This window comes from Sturnus vulgaris, chromosome 5, assembly GCF_052056855.1.
Source record: "Sturnus vulgaris isolate bStuVul1 chromosome 5, bStuVul1.hap1, whole genome shotgun sequence".
NCBI lineage: Eukaryota > Metazoa > Chordata > Aves > Passeriformes > Sturnidae > Sturnus > Sturnus vulgaris.
The window spans coordinates 33,589,192-33,609,340 of NC_142247.1; the positions used below are offsets into that span (position 1 = coordinate 33,589,192).

General features: G+C 41.2%; 1 protein-coding gene across 2 annotated transcripts; it reads right to left on the reverse strand.

Moving 5' to 3' along the window:
* Positions 1-1,258: 1,258 nt before the first annotated feature.
* Positions 1,259-19,714, reverse strand: C5H12orf75 (chromosome 5 C12orf75 homolog). Of its 2 annotated transcripts, XR_015803893.1 has the most exons (7): positions 19,571-19,714; positions 12,653-12,677; positions 7,404-7,439; positions 6,293-6,372; positions 5,475-5,510; positions 3,709-4,124; positions 1,259-2,648 (listed from the first exon to the last, which is right to left on the reverse strand). XR_015803893.1 is itself a non-coding variant. In XM_088165394.1 (6 exons), exons 1-6 carry the CDS (start codon positions 19,611-19,613, stop codon positions 4,117-4,119), a joined length of 228 nt encoding a protein of 75 aa, XP_088021520.1. In that variant the 5' UTR covers positions 19,614-19,714; the 3' UTR covers positions 3,024-4,116. The 2 variants fall into 2 exon arrangements, 1 of the variants encoding a protein (XP_088021520.1); XM_088165394.1 differs by lacking the exon at positions 1,259-2,648 and having other exon boundaries at positions 3,024-4,124.
* Between the last annotated feature and the right edge of the window lie 435 nt (positions 19,715-20,149).

The window sequence follows — 20,149 nt, forward strand, 5'->3', positions numbered from 1 at the left end:
TACTTCTGTGTTTGAAAACCCTGGAGATACAGCAAAAATTGTCAGGTCAGGTAATATGAAATCGCTCCTATTATGATAAACCTAAGTTCTGTGCTTGATTGTGTTTAAAACAAGGGTTGAATCATTTAGTCCAACCTCAAAAGATTTTCTGCAATACTGGAACGCCATTGCTCTATGGAAAGTTTACAGAGTTGTTATTTTCTTCGTCTTGTTCTAAATGCATTGCAAAACAAAAATACTCCCCAAATCCCCCTCCTTTAGCCTGTTCTTCACAAAGCCAATTCACCTGAAGAGTTTAAATTGCTGTCAATAGGAAGCAATGATGATATACTGCAAAACACCCAGGGACTATAACTAGGCAAGAGCTTCTTTTAGTGGGCACACACAACTGAGAAACTGTAGTAGCAGCCCGTAATAATTGTCACTTCTGATCACCATGGGAACCAAACAGAGGTCTACTTTGCAGAAAACAGATCAGCAGTGACTCACTGACTGCTTGGGAAGCATGATTATTGAGAATTGCTAGACTTGTGTGGGTGACAGGGAATAATGATGCCATTTCAACCATAGTTCCATACAGCAGCAGACACGCAGGATGAAAACAGGTAAATTAGTACTTTGTGTTCATTAGAGACAAATTTCACCTTTATGATTTTCTGCAGCTTCAGTCTTGTGTGGACTCTTTACTAGGAAAGGATTTAATTTCTAGTGAATGAAGTTCTAACTGAGCTTACACTGGCTTTTACCAGGTCTTCTGCAATTCTATTAGTGACAAGATTTAACCCTTGAGCAACACAGAGGTTTAGAGTTGTCACATCATCTGAACCACGCTAGGATGTGTACAGCATATAAAAGACAGGCAGTATTTCTGTCTGTACTACCCAGAAACGGAGAAGTTTGGCCCTTACAAAAAAGCTCCAGTCCTGCATTAAGAAGAAAGTAAAATAAATGCACTATCTCATTAGCATAATTCAAAAGAGAAGCTGTCTTTGAGGTGAAATAGTTTGTATGAGACCAAAATTTGCAAGGTATTTTGAGTGTTTTTCAGCTGGTCATGAACTGTAATTTCAATCTTATGCTTTCCTATTCCAGAATTTTTCAAGATTCACGAATTCAAGCATATTATTGTCAGGCCACCAAAGAATCTCATATCAGAGATTCTGAGATTATAAAGCCCAAATCGACTCTTTGCTGAATTAATTTCACTGGCTCCTCAGCTCTGGCTGAAGAAACAGTAACCACTGCAAGGAAAATGGTATTACAGCCCCAACATTTAAATCTTTATTTTTCACAAATGGTAATTCAAGTTGTTTTGACAAAACCAAAGTATATTCCTTATTAATAACTCTGTCATTCAATGGCTCCTTGTGTTCTGTTCTCAGTTCTCCCATTGAACCATCATTTGAGTGCCTAAATATTTTCCAAAGATGCCGTCACATGCACAGCTGGCAGCTGGCATAGAGGGTTTCTTTTCTGTTTCTCCTCCTAACAGAAATATCCATAGATTGTAAATTTTGAAAGAGCAGATACACTCATTTCTCCATGAAATGACATGTTCTTTTATTAACAAAGGCTGCTCACCATAGAGGAATTTTCATGAGCAGAAAACAGTTCCCTAAGTGGAATTTGGCCAGGAGAGAATACAGCATCCTGTCACACAGTATCTAGACTCATGAATCCTTGGGAAAACAAAAGACAAGAGTCTGCAAATTGAAGACAAGGGCATGGCCCTAGCTCTTTAGTTTGATGGGTACATGCCCACATAGCATAAATGAATGTATGTGTATTTTAGAGGTTCCAGTCCGTGATGCTGCACATTTGTCAGCTGGTCAGTAAAGTTTTGAGTTTAAATGACACAGAGGAACAAAAATATTAAGAAACCACTGTACCTTCCACACATTCAGAGGATGAAACATTAAAAGACCAATTTTGCAAAGTGCTTCAAGCTTCTCTGTAGCTCTGCACAGGAAAAACAAGCAATGATGTAAACCGGAAAATACCCTTTGCAAATGTCCCACCACCAGCTGTGAGGAGCTGTTCATCAGCAATCACCTCTTTCCTCCCTCTGCCCACACACAGGGTTGCAGATGTCAGTAGCAGAACAAGTGATGCTCGAGTTTAGCCCTGTCCACCTTTTTGATGATTCTTCCCAGCAACTGAAGGATAGAAGTGGATAAACAACCAGGTTGATTACTGGCATCTGCTGTTGGCTTTTTGAGTACAAGCTGAACACTGATGTATCCTAGGAGGACTGGTGCTTTTTCTGCTTTGGGAAAGACAATCGTGATCAGGTCAGGCATGGGCCTAATTGCTTTGTACTAAATAAACTTGTGCTAGGCAAACCATTTCGGCCATCTGTGGGACATGTGAAGTGGAAACTATACCCTCATGCTATGGTAAGCAGGTAGGAGAAAAGCCTGCATGTTTATCACTCAGAGCTACTTGAGTCCTCCCCAGCCTGGCTTTCAAGAACAAGACTCTGCAGACATAATCTACAGACTTTCATTCACACTGAGAGAGATTTTAACACCACATCTTAATCTTCAAGCTTATTTCGTCTTGGTTTGAGGTCGATGTCAAGAATGAGATGCATGTTTGTCTTCAGGAGCTGGAAGCCTGAAATCGTTGATAACCCAAGTAGCAGATTTCTAGAGAACAGCAATAAATAATATCACAAATAATTAAAAGAGGACAAGCAAGGAATACTTTTAAATATCTCTTTTTGCAAGCCTCATATCAAACCATCACTTTTTGAAAGTGAAAGCTGCAAGTTACTGGAAATCATAGGCAATGGTAGTTCATTGGTAGTAATAGGTATCAGTGAAAAGGGCAGGAACTACACGGTTCACAGTGGCTTATATCTTCATGTCCAAATTTTATGGTTTGCTTTTTTTCTTTTCATTTTAAAAATGGTCATTAATGTATAGTAATATATTAACATGGTGCAGATGGGGGGATTCTTTATTTCACTATTTAAAGTGTATGGCATATCAAGTCCCATTAAAAAGAGTTTGACTAAAGAATTATGCAAAAGGCTTTAATAGTTTAAATACTCATTCAGCCATCTGTAAATGTACAATCTGCTTTATGTTCTATGTGAAACTTACAATTGCTATTAACTTAATGAATTTTAAAACCTCAACAATTTGCTAAAGTAGTAATAACACTCATTCTGTTTCAATTTGCCATACTGGAGATGCTTACAGATGAGACAGGGATACAAAACTCTTACAGTGATCAAAAATTCTCTACAGGTCAGCAGGATGCAGCACTGGAGTTTAGTCTCACTATCTCTGAAAATACTATCACTTCATCCTTATGCAAGGACATATTATTATTACACGGAATGGAACACACAATAGTTCATTTTGTTAGTATTTTTTTACATGTGATGCTTTATAAAAGAGATATAGCTAAAGAAAAATATAAACAGACATGTAAATAATACAATGAAGTATATCATTCTTATTTGAATCAATTTCCTTGAGCAACATCTTTTTACAACGTGAAAATTAAACACTAATATTTGTCTCATGGTATAAAAGGGACAGTAATAATTTTAAAGAACCTTACGGTCTTATGCTTGTTTCATCCTATCATTAAGATTTCACAGCAAAAATATTAAAATTTGCAATATTCCCAAAAAGATGCAAACTTGTCAAATATATTACTCTGAAGTAAAATAACGATTAATTTACAGGAACCTACCATAGAAACTATTGAGTGGACAGTAGTGATGGTTTTCTATATAAAAGCTATCAAAAATTGTTGGAGAAAATATATGAAGCGTAGCTGATAGCTGAATGGAATAGCTGATGGAATCAGCAATATGGCCACAGAGAAATAAGTTGCAGATCATCAAAGTTAGCTCTTGTGCAGAAACATCCACCATGAGTTCACTAATTTCATCTTTCACTGGAGAACAGCAGGAGGTTTCCATAATGCAACTATCATAGGAAACTGATTCAACGCTGTACTTTAAGCTTTACCCGTAGTTGGAACTTGCAACAGTTTGGATTTTTTGGTGCTCTGATCTCTCTTGCTCTCTGGAAGGCTGTGTAAATATCAAAATCTTCAGCACAAAGACAGCTCTCTCCAAAGCACTGGCAACTGGTCTTAGTAGACTGTTAAAAAAAAAAAAAAGGGAACGGATTTAGGTAAAGCAAAAACGGAAAAGCAATACAGGAACATTTTATACGTAAACCAGAGATCTAGATCGTCACTAAAAGCTGGGAGATTTGTAGTCCATGAACTGCAGACACACACACACAGACTTGTGGAGCTCAGAGGACCCTTTGTAGGTTTGAGCTGCTCATCTGTGTAAGATTTGAGCAGCTAAGCTCTGATCTTGCATGAATGAAGGCAAAGTGCACTTTCAGCTATTTTAAATGTCAAGTGATTGATTCCATCCAGCCTCAGACATTCAACTAATGCACCTAGACAAGGAACTAAGAAACCCAGACTCTGTTCATAAATCACAGATGAAAAGCTGCAACCTCAAGACAGTGCTTGAGCCCTGGCCTGGCCAAGGGTGATGGTGTTTCTAGCTTAGACATCTCAGCCAGGTTATTGAAATTAGCTGTGAAGACCACCTGACGTTCTCCCTGTTTAACACCGCTCCTAGAAAAGTTCTGGGGCTTTAACCACTCATAAAATAAAGACACTTATTATATGTGTTTTGCTCTACAAGGCCTGCATCCAGCACTGGGATCACTCAAAACTGTTTCTGGACCTTCACCTAAATTAGGAAAGCACTCTGCTTCTTATGGAAATTGTTGGCAGCTTAATAATTTTCAGTTCTGGCTAGACATCAAAACAGTTCCCTATCAAAATTAGTCAATGTTTATTTAGTTCAAGTACTGAAAGGAAACTTCTCTTGTTTTTATTTTTTCTGCAGACATGAACTTAGAAAGGATTTTTTTTTTAACTTAGTCAAAACCCTTCAATCAGGAAGAGAGCGTATAAATCTTCAATGTCTTATTTTAGCTGGTGGAAAATTAAGCCCCCACAGATGCTCCCATAGCAAGGGGAAAGCTCCAATACATTACTTAGTGAGTGACACACCATGGTCCTCAAGGTCCTGCCAAAAAAGGAGATGTTTTCTAACTGCAAAATCCTCGTTCCTGGAAAAATCTTTGTCTCTGCAGATGTTGATCTAAGCACTGCTGATGTACCTCACCTCTCATGGGATGTCTGAATACCATTAAGGACATCTGATTTTTATTTGCTCCCAAGTGAATACAGATTTTCCTTGCTTCTCAATTTTCACCAAGAAGATGAGTTTACTACTGTCTAATTTATATCTGCCCCCACTGAGAACTCGTCCCTGGTCCAGCCTTTAGAAGTTATGATGCAGTTGGTGATGTACCTTGGTGGTCCTCAGACCAACTTAGAGCATCACAGAGACCACTGCTACCTTGTTCTGTTCAACAAAAACATGCCAAGCACATAAAGTGAATCAAAACATACTGTACCTTGGGCTGTTGGCATCTTGATGTCTTTATTTCCTTCTAATCTTAATTAGAAAATAAGAGACAAAGATGGTTAAAATCTCTAAAAAAAATAAACCATGCAACTAAGTTAGCATTGTTCCAAAACCAGCTACTTTTATTTTGGTTAGTAGTGTTACTGTTTTTCATTTTCTTATTTTGCAGCAGATTTTGGAGGCATCAGTCAGTGACTAAACTCCATGCTGTACATATGTGACAGCAGCATTTTTTTTGGTGTTAAATCAAAAGAATATTACATTATTTCATAATTATATGTTTATGACTTGTCAATTAAATAGCTATAAATCTAATGCTTTTTCCGACTGCTCAAAAATATAACAGGGAAAAGAAACAGTTTCTGCTGGGTTTCATACAGAACAGAACAGAAATAAACCTGAAAGCAAGCACTTACTAACTGTTATTACTGGAATTCACCACAATGCAAGTAAATACCTTCAAAACTAAAAATAGCACTGGGGCTCTGCAAGTGCATCTATCACGGCCTCTTAGTCCTAACAGGGGTTTGTTTTCTTTCAATTCACAGAGCACTCAGAGTGTGGAGAAGCTGTTCAGAAGACCGTGTACCTACACTGTCAGCATCTGCTCTAAGATCCCTTTGAAAAAGCATGTTAAATTTGAAATAAATGGGAACAATCCCTTTGACAAGTATAAATAGCCCCACAGCCTTAAGAGGCTTCAAGGCTAGCCAGCCTGTCTGAAGCAATAATTGATTTTGAAAGGACCTGCATCCTGCTAGACACAATGATCCCCGGAAAGCAGGAGAACGCACAAGCTGCCGGTACCTTTGGGTGCAGCTCTGGTCTGGCTGGGAGCCATGGCAGCCGCGTCCGACGGCAGCCCCACGTACACCCCACCATAGTTCCTGGGGGAAACAAGGGCAGCCACATCAGAGCTCGCTTAGAACATTCTCCCTATTTTTTCACTCAAGTTCCTGATATTTATCACGAGAACCCCACTGTCTTGTGACAATAAACTCCACCTGCCCAGCTTCTTCTGAGTATATCCAGCTGAGGACAGAGCTGATCTGGCACTGATGTTTGACACCGGGACCACCAGAGCACCACACTTCAAACAACACACACCAATTAAACAGCACTTTGACCTCATTAAGAAATGCAACCTGCCTGCCCCTGCTCAGGGTCACACTTTGAGAAAACTGTTAGTAGAAAGGAGCACAGGTATCTTAGGTACTTTCATAGCCCAACCCTCTCCCCTTCATGGAAAGATATCCTTGCAGTGGATATTTTCTGTCTCCTAAGAGCCTGTATGGAAAGCAGGGGCAGATGAAGGGAGGTAAAAAGCTGGGTCCTTAAAGCCTGGAGTTACTTTCAGGGGCTCCTTTTACACTGCTCTGCCCTGTTAGGTACTGAATTAATCACACCTCCTCCAGCTCCTGGGGTTCTGAGCCAATTTCTAATTTGCTTGATGATAGACTCGTACTTCCTTCAACTTCCAGCCCAGCAGAGATCTCCCACAAATGTGGAAAGTGCAAATGGCACTTTCTGTGGCAGTGCTGGTGTGAAGGCAGAGGCCACCAACCCTTATCGAGCACACCACCTGCAGCTGCGAAATAATGTGCTCTTCTTGCCACAAAGTTCCCACCTCAGTAACTGCCTGGGTGGACTCATCAATACTCTACTCTGTGTTAGATTTTCTCCCCTCTTTTCCTTTCTCCTCTGCTGTGTTGGTGGGAGAAGGAAGGAAGGATTCCAGGAAGGATTCCAGGAAGGAAGGAAGGATTCCAGGAAGGAAGGAAGGATTCCAGGAAGGATTCCAGGACGGAAGGAAGGAAGGAAGGCAGGAAGGAAAGAAGGAAAACTGGTGGCAGAACTCACTGCAGTCTATTGCAAGTAAAGCTAGCCCAGGTTAGCCCTGGTTGAGCAGAGCACCTACCTCCTTTTGTCATCATCTGATATGGATTCTTCTGCTCTGCAACATCAAAAGATACAAAGCATGTTAGCAGATTGTTTCTTTCAGGTGCTCCATGACCATCTGGGTAAATTCAGAAGCAAGGGAAGCACTATTACTGACCCCGGTTTAATTCAGGACATCCACCATTCAACAAAGTACTCACACAGGTGTAAAAAAACAGAGACAATTTTCCAATATAATGTACAGAAGAAATAAAGGATTGAGAAAAGATGCAGCTTACTTTTTATGACCCCCACCAGTGAGATCTGAAAGTAGATTTGGGAGCAGAAACAGGTAAATTAACACTCTTCCTGAGTGAATCCCCACACTACTCCCCACATAAAAGGAACATTGAGGCTCTGCATGTAACAGGAACAAGCCTGAACTGCTATTCCCCCAGAAGAGGAAAGAAAGGGACTGGTGCCTGTGCTGGCATGTGAGTGAGGATGAAGAGAGAGGAGCTTTCACAGTAGATATTATAGAAGCCAGAAGCTGTTACAGGGCCTCTCTATAAAATGAGGCACTGCAATTCCTGAATTCAGTTGTTTGCAAACCAAATGTAGCTATTAATCCCATATAAATGGGCAATTAGTTCTCTTCTAACTTTAGGGTAAAATCACAGGTCAGTCTGTTCATCAATAGAAAGTCACTGAGGTTTGATTCCTCCCACTTATATGCTGTCCAGCTGAACTGGAGCAGAGGGTAAAGTAAACAGCACTCACATGAAGGCAAATGTAATACAAAAAATGTAGGGAATTTATTTTCACTCCTTCAGTGTACAATGCACATGCTGCAGTCTCAGTCTGTACCCTGACATCAATCTTCAGACAAATCTCTCACCCACCTTTGATTAAATATTTGGATTTTAATCTCTATTTCCATGGCTGGATATGAATGGGGCAGCAGTTACATTTTATCTTAGTCTGCAACCAATTTATTTATTCTAAAAGGTTGATGTTTAATTGTTGGGGCTCTATGCCCTTACAGAACCCTGAAATCAATGGGATTTTGGCCTGAAAGCAGAGGGCTCATAGCAAGATGCCATCTTCAGTGCAAGAAAATGCCCTTAAACCTCCTGGGAGGGGAGAAAAAGCCTTAAAAGTACTGTCCTCATACACACAGCCAGAAAATGCAGAGACATTTTTTTCTTGAGGACTGTGAAGCTGCTCTGTCCTACTGTGGGCCAGTTTCTCCTGAAGAAGATGGAAAGCCTGTGTACATCAGTGGGTGGAAATGAGGATGTATTTTTAGGGAAAAAAAATTCTACTTTAAGAAAGGGACTTTGGGTCCCAAAAGATCACAATCATTTCTGTTGAAGCAAATGAATGTGCCACAGGATTGATTTTCTCATACAATTGGGAGCATTTTCTATAATCCAGATTAACCATTGTCCAGAGAAAACAGTCCTTGAAAAGCACCAACAACTTCATGCACAGCTTGAAGCCTCTGAAATGGACTTGTAAGAATAATAATCAATATTGTCCAACAGGAAATTAATGTCAATGGGGTTTTTTTTTTTAAGAAGAAAAATATTCTAGTAGGAAACAGGGGCATTTTCTTCTGTTCCAGAAATGTTTTGTAATATGGCATCACAGACCACTACTGTAATTCTCTCAACAAAACAAATTATCCAGGTCTATGATTAAGCAGACAAGAGGGGTTTTAAACATTTCGCTTTCGTCCTTTCCTTTTACTCGCCATAAATCAAAGCAGTAATTTTGCAATACCTTTTTCTTCAAACGCATGACAGCAAAAATAATCTGGGATTGTACAGACGACAGCTCTTGGACTGAGCAACGATTGGGGGCAAACTGTTGTAGCCCTGCCAGAAAAGTGGGAGTGAGCAGAGATAGGAGGAACATGGGAGTGTGAGAGGGAAAAGAAAGAAAATTTTGGGTGATGGCACTTAAGGAATAAGTCATTTTATCCACCTTTCTAGAGTCTAAGGAAGGAATGCTGCCCCAGTTTGTTTACTACACATATTCAAACAGCTCTTGCCTTCACATATGGTGGCTCAAGACCCCCTTTTGAAAGGTGCCCAATAATTTTGCATGTTTAGTGTCTGCTGAGCCACTGAGGCAGGTACTGCTTCTGTGCCCAGGCTGGGTGAACACAGGTGGCTCCAGGGAGCAAAGCTACAACAGCAACACTCAACCACATGGGAGTGAGATTGGAGAGAAGCTCCTTTGGTTTCAGCAGTGCTCCCATTGCCACATCTCCTGGACTCACAGGCATGGACACAGGAGTCCAGCTGTCCCCCAGGGACAGCAAGCTAGGGCAAGCTTTTCTGCACCAGGAATAGACAGCAAAGGGAACTTAGCAGTCCAAGGTGCTTCGTGCTGACCAGCTGCTGTGTCACTGCCTCAGATGCTGTTGACATCTGCAGAGGAACTGAGAGCATGGTTTTCAGCAGGCAGTGTGGGCAGAGTCCTGGAGCCAATGGGCAGATTTAACAGCAAATCCACATAAAGGCATTCTATTTTCAGCTGAATAAGTGTTTCTTTTGGTAAGGTTTTGTCTGTCCCAATAGTCTTCCTGTCACCCAAAGTCTGAAAAACACACTTTGTTCATCTGTCAGCTTTTACATCCATCAGTCCTAGGGTCATTTGATGGTAAAGAAGCTGCCATTTCTCACTTATTTTAAATGTCAGGTGACAGGCATTCACACTAATTCATTCCATCCACATTTTTCTTAGCTCAGCTTTTATGGCTCTGTTTGTGCTAAGCATTATAGAAACTCTTTCTAGCTGTGCTCAGTAGTTCCACCAGAAATGATTCATTGAACTTTGAACAAGTGACAGACAACTACTCCTCAGATTCTTGGTGTTTCTTGGGAACAAGGGCCTTTCATTTGTATTTGATGCATTTCCTCTCAGTATTTTGAAACAGGCTTGAACTGCTGTGTCCTTTCCTTCCTACTGTAACTAACCCTCCCCCAAACTTATCCCCACACTGAATACTGCAGGCATTGCATTATCTTCTAGCATATCCTTTACTTCTCCTACAGCTAAGCTTTTCCAATTAGCAGTGATTACTGTTTCTTTATTAGTGGGGCAGGAGCATGGGCTGAAGGTGGTTGACAGATTCTGGGTTGGAGCACAGAGGGCACACACATTCTCAGAGCATGTCCTTCTCATCACCACACAGCCCTCAGAGAGGAAGAGCCCTTTGCAGAGGAAGATCATATCACCATCCCTATCTTATTGCTGGGGAAACTCCGAGCCCAGAGGGCAAAGCAGCTTCCCTGCAGTCACCCAGGAGGGCTCAGAGCAGGATCCAGCCCTCTCCCCTTCCATCTGGCTGCTCACTCCAGGAGACATGGTGCTTTGGCAATGAGTCACAGTCAAGAAATGAGAAACTTCAAGTTAGAATAACAAGATTTGGTATCAAAAAGCATGTAAGGATGGACACACCTAAATGCTTTTCTGGATCAGAACTGATATGACTGAAATTTGACAGAAAAAAAAAAAGGGTTATTTAAAGAGAAGTTTTAGCTGATGAAAATAAAACGGTGTAAAAAGCTTTTGTGGATCTATAATATTAATTAATATAAATGGCTTTGTTCATTTATATGAAATGAAAGTAATTTTTCTAGTAGTTCACTTCCTTCATAAAAATCTTCTGTTACGTATTAAAATGCCTGATTAGGGCTTTTGGGTCATCACTGCCATTCTGCTTTAGTAGATGTGTGTTTCTAACATCTGATGAGAAGGTTCAACCATGCTATTACTCATGTGGGTTGTTTGGCTGGCTCCACTATCCTTAATCTGAATGAGTAATAGATCCAGGATTGACCCTTTCACTTTGGTGAAGACTGCACTAGTAATTAATTTTTTTCTAAGTTATCTCGATACTATTTTGAAACATGACAGATGAGCTCACACTAATAAGTAGGATGCTCCCATTTTAACTCCTGCAGCCTGGCTCTATAAATGCTTACACACATAAACAGAGTTTTACACATCCCCATACCTTTAAGCACAGGAAGATGCCTACAACATTCATCATTTAACAATGCATGCAATTTTGAAATTTAAAACTACTGATGAGCAAAGAGAAAGATCCACTTCTAAGTCAGTCCTTAAATCATCTAAACAATAAAAAAGGTCCTGATATAAATTAAACCAGTGGGTTTGTAAATACAGAAGTACTGAGGCTAGTGATGCTGCAGGCTGCTTTCCTTATAAGATTGCCTTCTGTAATTTATTTATTGTCTGGTACTGCAAGCCCAGAAAACAGACTACAGAGGTAAGACAGACCCCAGGAGTATCTGTGGCAACAGAGTTGTTCAGCCAAGTGACACCTGTTGTTAGTTCTCAGCTGTGCTCTGTAATAGCAAGAACAAGCCTGTTGTTAAGCTCTTCCCTCCACTTGTTTATCTGACTCGACTGCCCTCATTTCTACACCAGGATTCCTCCATCTAATTAGAGTAGTTATTCTAAGTGAAGTAAATAAAACAGAAGAATGTTCCTATTGCATAACATAAAAATCTTTCCTCAGTCACAAACTCTAGTAGCAAATACCAATTACATGAAATAGGAAAAGGCAAGTCCTCAGGAGGAGTTCTTTATAGTTTTCTTTAACAGAATACATTTATGGCTGAATAAAGCTGTTCCTGCACATTCTTGGATCAGCAAATAATAATAGCTCTAAAAAAGACCTTGCACATTTAGAGAAAAACAGGATGGGTAGGGCTGCCATCTGCTACCCTGTGTCAACATGAAAGATACTATCTTTGATGCAGAGAATGCCTAGAGAAGGTGGGTACTTTGAAAAGGAAGTTGGACGGGTTAGTGGGTCTCATGCAAAGAGGGGGAAATTTGTCTCAGTGGCTTTCTAAATCTCTCATTGGGCCTGGTGGAAATTTATGTGCAAGCTTCATTCAATTACATGGCCTTTGGAAAAAGGTGCACTGGCACACGATGGGGAAAAGCATGTTTGAAATAACATAGCCACCTCTGCTAGACAACTATCTCAACAGAAGCAGGGAAAAGAAATTTCTGTTAGAGAAATAACAAGCAAAGAAATCTGTAGTAAAGTAAACAAGGCAGGGAGTTGTTTTGTGGAGACGAAAGCTGTCACTAAAGACAGTAAACATCTGGTTGTGTTGATTATACATTAGGAGCCAGATGAATCATGTATGACTAAATCTAGTATAAGGCTAGTAGGACTGAAAATATGTCCAGGGTTATATATTTAAAAGAGAAGAGTACAGAAGAGTAAGTACTTACACATCTTTTGTAGTCCCTGTAGCACCTAGGAAAAAAAAACCAAAAAAGCATGTTTAAAAGGTAATGGCATAATCCTCTAAACCAACCAACAGTGCAGTAATTGTTTTTCTGTCTTTCTGTCCTAAACAACACAAAATAGCAACAAAAATTCGCTATTGTAAGAGAACGCATTTCTCATGATTGTTCGGTTTATCCTTAATGATTATCCATAATATCTCTTAAATCTATCACATCCGGGCCAGATTCTCAATGTGTGCAAATGATGCTGCTGTGGACCAGTGCCCAGATGCAGTCACTCAAGATGGGAGCAACATGAGAAAAAAATAATCTTTCCGAATTTTACAGGCTTCCGTTTGCTCAGTCCTCTGGCGGGTTCGTCTGCCACAAAGTTGGCACAACTAACCAGGCAGTTACTCCCAAATGCCTGATTATTCTGCCATTTGATGCAGTTGTAGAACTGTGTAAAATGCTGCCTCGTTCTTCCTGCCAGATAAATAAAGTTTCATAAAACGGCTACATAGAATTAATATAAAATTAGGACACATCCAAAGCTCCGCCACCTAACAAGATCAACCACCCCTTAATTCATCTTGCTGTTTAACAAAAAATACATAGAGACAAAAGCTGCCACCCAGCTGCCTGGTATAAGTGACTGACTTTTTTGTTTTGGTGACTCAGATGTTTCTTGCTGGGACACAAACATTTACCCAAGTAGAAACTCTTTCTTGTTCCTCCCAAGTTACTAATGTTATGTTGCTCTTGCTAGTATATAAGTCAGCTAATTAACCAGCAAATTATCCCTTCTATTAATCACAGAAGTGAGGGCAGACATTAGAAAAACCTTTCACTTCTCCTTTCCTCTTAGTACTTAGCTGAAAAAGGTGATCTGAGCTCACTCTGAAGAAACTGAAGTAGCCAATCCCAGAGATCTTCTGAGTTTGGAGGTAGGTTGTGTTTTTTTCTCCCACGGTACTTTATTTTTTGGAAAACTTTTATTTCTTCTGCTGCTGAAAAATATACATTATAGCAAATACCTTTCATCCCCCTTTGGTGTGTATGAATATGCCTTTTGCATTCTTATTTCAAAGAAGAGGAAGAAATTGACCTGCAAGGCTTTCCACCTCTGTCTACCTGAATGGATTGCTTGAATGGCAGAAAACATTACACTTTACAGCCAATTCCTGAACATAATATCATTCCCATTTCCTATGACCTGACTATCCCTCCTTTTCCCAGCAACAACACAGACTAGACTTATATAAGACTGTACACATTTATTCTGTTAATCTTGCTTCCAGATTCAGCAAAATCTCAGTATGGCTACACACATCAGCAGAGAGCCTTAATTAAGTTGGAAGGAGTATCTCTAGTCACAATAAGCTCAGAGCCTTGCTTTTCCAGGTGGGAGGTTGGCATTGCTGTGTGAGCTCAATCTCTACTGATGTGGGGAGACATTTTCTGCTACCAAGGCTAGTTCATCCAGAGTCAGCTCAGCAATGAGCCTTCAGGGCACCTTGTACACCTAGACAGAGCCCAGGCATCAGCAACACCTCAGACAACATTTGTTTTGAAAAGCCTAGCTGAAGCTAGCAGGATTTTTTATTTTTTCCAGAAGAAACTATTCCTTTGCTGTGCCTGTTCTGAACCAGGGCCATGACTTCCTTATTTTTAGCCTAAACTCTCTGCAATCAAAATCAGCTTCTCTAAAAAGGTTCATGGCCCTTTTTTGAGGCCTTGGCCAAGACGTTTCTGAGTCTAAGCACCTTGGATGCCCATCTGAAAAATATGTTTTGCTTGCAGGAAATACAGCAAAAGTAGTGTTTAATACACAAACTGAAACCTCAAGCCAAGTGAGAAGAATTGTGTGCCTACAGTAGCGCTGCACTCCCCAGAGGTGATACTCAAGGTCCAGTCAATCACTGGTGCACTTCAGTGCCATGCCTGTCTTCAGTGCATCATGGTACAAATACATTCTCACTCTGGAGATGAGAGATGTCAGCCCCATCAGCCTGGGCTTTGTGTAGAGCTATACACACCTGGGTTTGCAAATATGCTGCTAACGTTCACACATGGCAGCACTTGTTTTCTTGGAATATCAGCAAGGATACCACTGCTGAAAAATCACTGCGGTGTTTTGACATGCATTTCACACAAAACCTTTAGGAACTGAGTACGATAAAAACAAATTCACTTTTTAAGAGATCAGTTTAAACTGTTATAATAAGTTTAAAAATACATATTAAAAAGACATTGTTTTTTATAAGCACAGCAAACCAGTTTATTCTCACTTTCATTGGTGGGATTCTATTAATTTCAGTGGGGTTATTTCTCATTTTCACTAGCAGAAGTGAAACAAGTGTTTGGTTCAAATTCACTCAAGTACCACTAAGGTACCTATCAATAGATCTGAGCGTGTTTCCAGTTAACAAATGAGTTTTCTTCCTGCAAGAGTTCTGAGCTTGTAAATGAACATCATTTTAGCTAGGTGTACAATAAAAAAATCTCTGTGTGAAAACTTCAAAGGTTTTTTTCATTAGGAGCCTGAACATTGCTTACATATAGATATTATTTCTCAAGGAACCAAAAACATCTCAGTTCATACAGATGTGTTTATTTGTAAAGTCCAATCCATTCACCCTCACCCTGATACTTCACTGACATATTTGTCTAACTCTTGCATGTTTAGTGAGCAACATAATTTTATTGCTACTCAAGTTTCTTCTGCCAGAAGTTCAGCCAAGGAATCTTGTTTACTACCAATCCACAAACACTCTACAGCTTGTTCCATAGCAGCAAGGCTTAGTGCTCTCATAGATAGGATGGTTTCCATAAATGACTTGAGGAAAGGCTCACATATATAAAGCTTGTCCATTTTTTTCCCACTATAAGAGCTCGGCATAAAAAAAGGCAGCACTTGACCCAACAAGCCTTGTCTTGATAGGCTGTTGTTCGCTTAGTTTTTCAAACCCAACCTCAGCAAGAGATTGAAGGAGGCCACGTCCATAAAAAACAGGCAATACTGAATCGTCCTGAATGACCTCTCTGCTCACACCATTTACACAGTAGGACCATGGGTGCATTTTGGCATTTTAGAGCTGCAGAAGGAAAAGAAAGAGTACAGCCTGCAAATAAACGTGGCCCATTCAGCAACACATTGCTCTGAGTCCCAGCGATTACAGAAGAAAAACATTCTGTCCAGAGCAGTGGGGCTGTGATCCCTCAAAAAACCCCCACAGCATTTAAACAGTCACAAAAAGAAGAATTTATCCCAAAGCATCTTCCATTAGGCAAGAGGGGGCTTTGCTCTTTCAGAACAACAGCAGCTTCTCTTGGCGACACCACAGGATTTCAGTAAATGCAGGCCTAATGCAAAAGATGGTTGAGAGACATTGATAGCCACTGAGGATATTCCTCTGTGCTGAAAAATTCATCATGAGTGAAAGGGAGAGGCAAAAGCTTCAGAAAAATATAAAAAGCATGAGAGGCAACCACTGATGAGAATAAAATGGATACAAAAAAATGCCAAGACCTGGCTTTTGAGCAGATTACGAAACTTTTTCCTAATATTTTTAAATGAACGATGCCCTATGACATTTTCTTGCACTTCAAATTGTTACAAAAAGCAAATAAAACCCCTCCAAATTACACACACACATACATGCAACTGTTACGAATGAGTTTTCTATTGCAGGCTCCTTTCTGATGTGCTCCAACAGTCAGCAATAAGGAAGCACGTTCTAACATCAATGAATTTATTCTATTTATACCCCAGTGCATTCTGAGGACAGAGTATTATCAATTTGTTTCACATTGATTACTTCTTCAACTCATCACGTGGGAGTTCCGTACACAGATTTGACCCAACCAATAGAATGGCACAATGACTTCCTGGACATTGCACCAAACTTGAAGTTAATAAATCTGTTAGAACTTGGTGTGAAAGTTCTCCTTCATCATAACTTGACTGTATTGGAAGCCTTCCACAGACTAATAGCTTCTCTATATATTTAAATTAAGGCTAGACTGACAGCCTCCAAAGAGTACCATAATTTAAGATGCTGTCATTGCTACTACAATAGATACAGAAAGGAGGAGGCAGTTAAAAAATTTTAGTGAAGACTCATTAGAATGAAGGGAAATGCCTTAACCAAAAAAAAAAAAAAGGAAATTACTGTTTAAGAGCATCTTTTTAAAACATACACACAAAAAAAAAAAAGCTATTTTTGAGCTTTGAAAACTCCAGGAAATAACATGAAAGAAGGATATGTAAAACGAGACAACAAAACATTAGGAAAACAGCAAGTTGAGAAATAAAAAATAACTATAATCCATAGTCAATACATAAAATAGCTAAGTAGTTTAAGGAGGATGTATATACATCAGTTTACCTTTCTGCCAGTCTGATACTCTGGAAAGAACATTTGAATGCTGTGAGTTATGTTGGTGTTCTGGAGTACTGCACACAGACTGAAATGTTATTCTAGATCTTGTCTATTAGTTTAGATCTCACAGACCATAGAGTTGAAAGCTCTGATGTCATTCTAGCCATGCAACAGAAGATAATATCATTAGCTGAACTATCACCATATATACATCTGCTTAGGGAAAATCAAATTAGGTTACAATAGGAATTTTACCAGAGTAAGAAAATGGGGATTGGCGTAACACATTTAATGTGTTCCGTGAAGTACACTACAATATTATACTTAGTCATATGATATGACAGAGAGTGTTACAGGTTAATTACATGTTATGTGCCTCTAGCTTTGACATTACTGACTACAGAATAGTCATAACTTTAGCATTAAAAATGTAGTCATGCTGTGCATGCCACAGAATTTGTTTGCATTCACACAGTCTTCATATCTTTTGGTAAACTTGTGAGTTGCATTTTCCTCAAAAGCTCAAGGATTCAGAATAAAAATGGTAACTCTTCTCCTTCCCCTTTATAAAATAATTTTATTTTTATTAGACACACTTTGTAAGGAATGTTAAATGAAGTAAATAAATAGTAGACATCTGACGTCTTACTTTTATTACCAGCTGTTTGTTATTTTAAGACCACAGACTGCACAGAGTAATTCCTAACTGACAGTAGTGAAAGTGAGAAGAGAACTGGACCTTTCAGAGCTGCATTGGAGGGGTTTGGAGAGGTCTATCAGTGCAACAGTAATAATTCCATTATACTAATGATGTGTTTTACATGACATTGTTGGTTTTTACCTGCACTATGCCTTTGGAGATCTGTGGAATATTTCTATAGAGCATACAAAAGTTTACCAAAAAATGAGAGTTCAAATATTTTATGTATAACATATAACTAAGTTTAACTATCAAGGGGGTTGGAACTTCAGTGAAAATACTTTATGTATCTACAAGCCGAAACCTGTTGAAGACAACTACCTCTAATGCAACGGGACACATTTAAACAAACTTTGAGTTCAAAATAATACTGCTGTCAAAGTTAGTCTCTTTGACATTTACCCATTTGTACCCTGGTAAAAGTTTCACAGGGCAGTCAAATCAGCATTCACTTAGAAACTAACCCAAATGGACTAATAATCGACTCAACATTCTTGTCTGAACTTCTCTGAAGCTTGCACTGGTGCTTTTACCCAGCAAACAGAAATGGGATGTGAACAAGCACCACCCCAGTGGTATGAAACTAGACTGGTCATATACAGAAAGAACTTGCAGTCACAGCAACGTGGGAATCAACTAAAGGGAGAGAATTCATGTGTGCAAACATGACAGTTCTAACAAAAGCACTGAAGGCTCAAGCAAATTCACACAGTGTATTCTTTACGGATGAGAGAGGCCTCTGATAGATAGATATAGTACCTAAAAACTAACTTATAATCATTTAACATAAACTGAGTAAGGAATGGCAGAATCACATTCTCCTCCGAGTGTGAAGTGCACAGTTGAACAGGTAAACCAGCAACACACCCCACAAGCATACACACATATGTACACCCTAGAGAAGGCAGCATCACTCACACTCACAGGCAGGACCAAGGCAGGACTAGCACCACCCAAGGCACCACTGAAGCTCTGGTTAAATCAACTCAAAACAGTAAGAGATGAGGACCCAGAAATTCTAAGTGGTCCAACCATTATTTTGCTGTGTATTTTCAAGAGCTGAAAGCTCACAAGTGCATCTGAAAGACTTGACAAAGGTCCTGGAACAGGTGGCAATGTTTGCCAAGTGCAGCTAGGATGAAAAATTATTGAGAAATGTTCATATTATAATTACAGGGTGAAGGTCCTCTTATCAGTTTCCATGTACTTTCCTATTCTGCAGGGGCAGGGGGAGGAAGAGCACAACAGCACCATTTTCCCAGATCTTATCTCTTTTGAAAATAGCAATGAACAAATAAGGGATCCAGCTGGACGCACCAGCCAGCAGTACACATTAGCATGCATGAAACCTCAATCACGGAATATCCTCCAACTTCTCCAACAAGCAGAAGGAGAAGATGGGGCACAAATTCATTTCAGAAGTGGCATTCGTGGCCTTATAGGGAAGCGCAGAGGATGGAGCTGACACCGCCGGCGGGATCCTTACGTGCAGCTCCCGGCCTGGACTCGCCGTGCCTCGGGCAGCTCCTGTCGGAGGTGCTGATTGTAGCCACAACCGGGCACCAGAAAGCCACCGGTGCCGCGGCAGGCCACATCACCCTCTCTCCCCTGAGCAGGCGGATCAGCCTGGGGAAAGGAAGATGCTCCTGCAAGAGGGCGGGCAGCGATTCCCGCGGCTCGGACGGGCATCCCCGAGCCGGGGGCTGTATCCCCGCCGGGTGCGGGTGCGCGCCCGCCGCCGCCCCCCGCCCGCAGCCCCCGCAGGGCTGCCCAGCTCGGTGGGGATGCTCGCCCCGCCGCTCGCCCGGCTCGGCCCGGCCCGCCCCGCCGCCCTACCTCGCCCGCCCGCGCCGCCGGCCGTGGAGTTGCCGCAGCCCATGGGCGCTGCCCGGGCCGCCGGTGCGGTGCGGTCACGGGAGACAGCCGGCGGCGGGCGGAGCCGGGTGGGAGATAAAGCCGCGGGGACCCCTCCTCCTCCTCTTCCTCCTCCTCCTCCTCCTCCTCTTCTCCCCACCCATCGCCCGGGAAACAGCCGGCCCCGAGCGCCGCCCGGCCCCAGCCCCAGCTCCGGCCCCGCACCGCAGCCCCTGCCCGTCCCCAAGGACAGCCACACCCCGCCGGACGGGCTGTCCCTCGGCCGGACGGGCTGGAGCTGCTAAGCCGGAGACACGGCTTAGCCCAGACTCCGAACGACCCCCAGCCGCAGACAAGAAGCCCAGAGCCTCCCCGGGCAGTGGAGATGCTCCTTGGCTCATGCGTTTCACGGGAGCTTTGGGACACCCCTCATTAGCCAAGGGGAACATCGGTGCAACCACAGGACTGGGCTGCAAACCCTCCATCTGCTATCAATAACAACCTGTTCACTGTCTTAAGCAAATCTTTAGGATTGGTTTGGGTATTTCTCTTCTTAAAAGA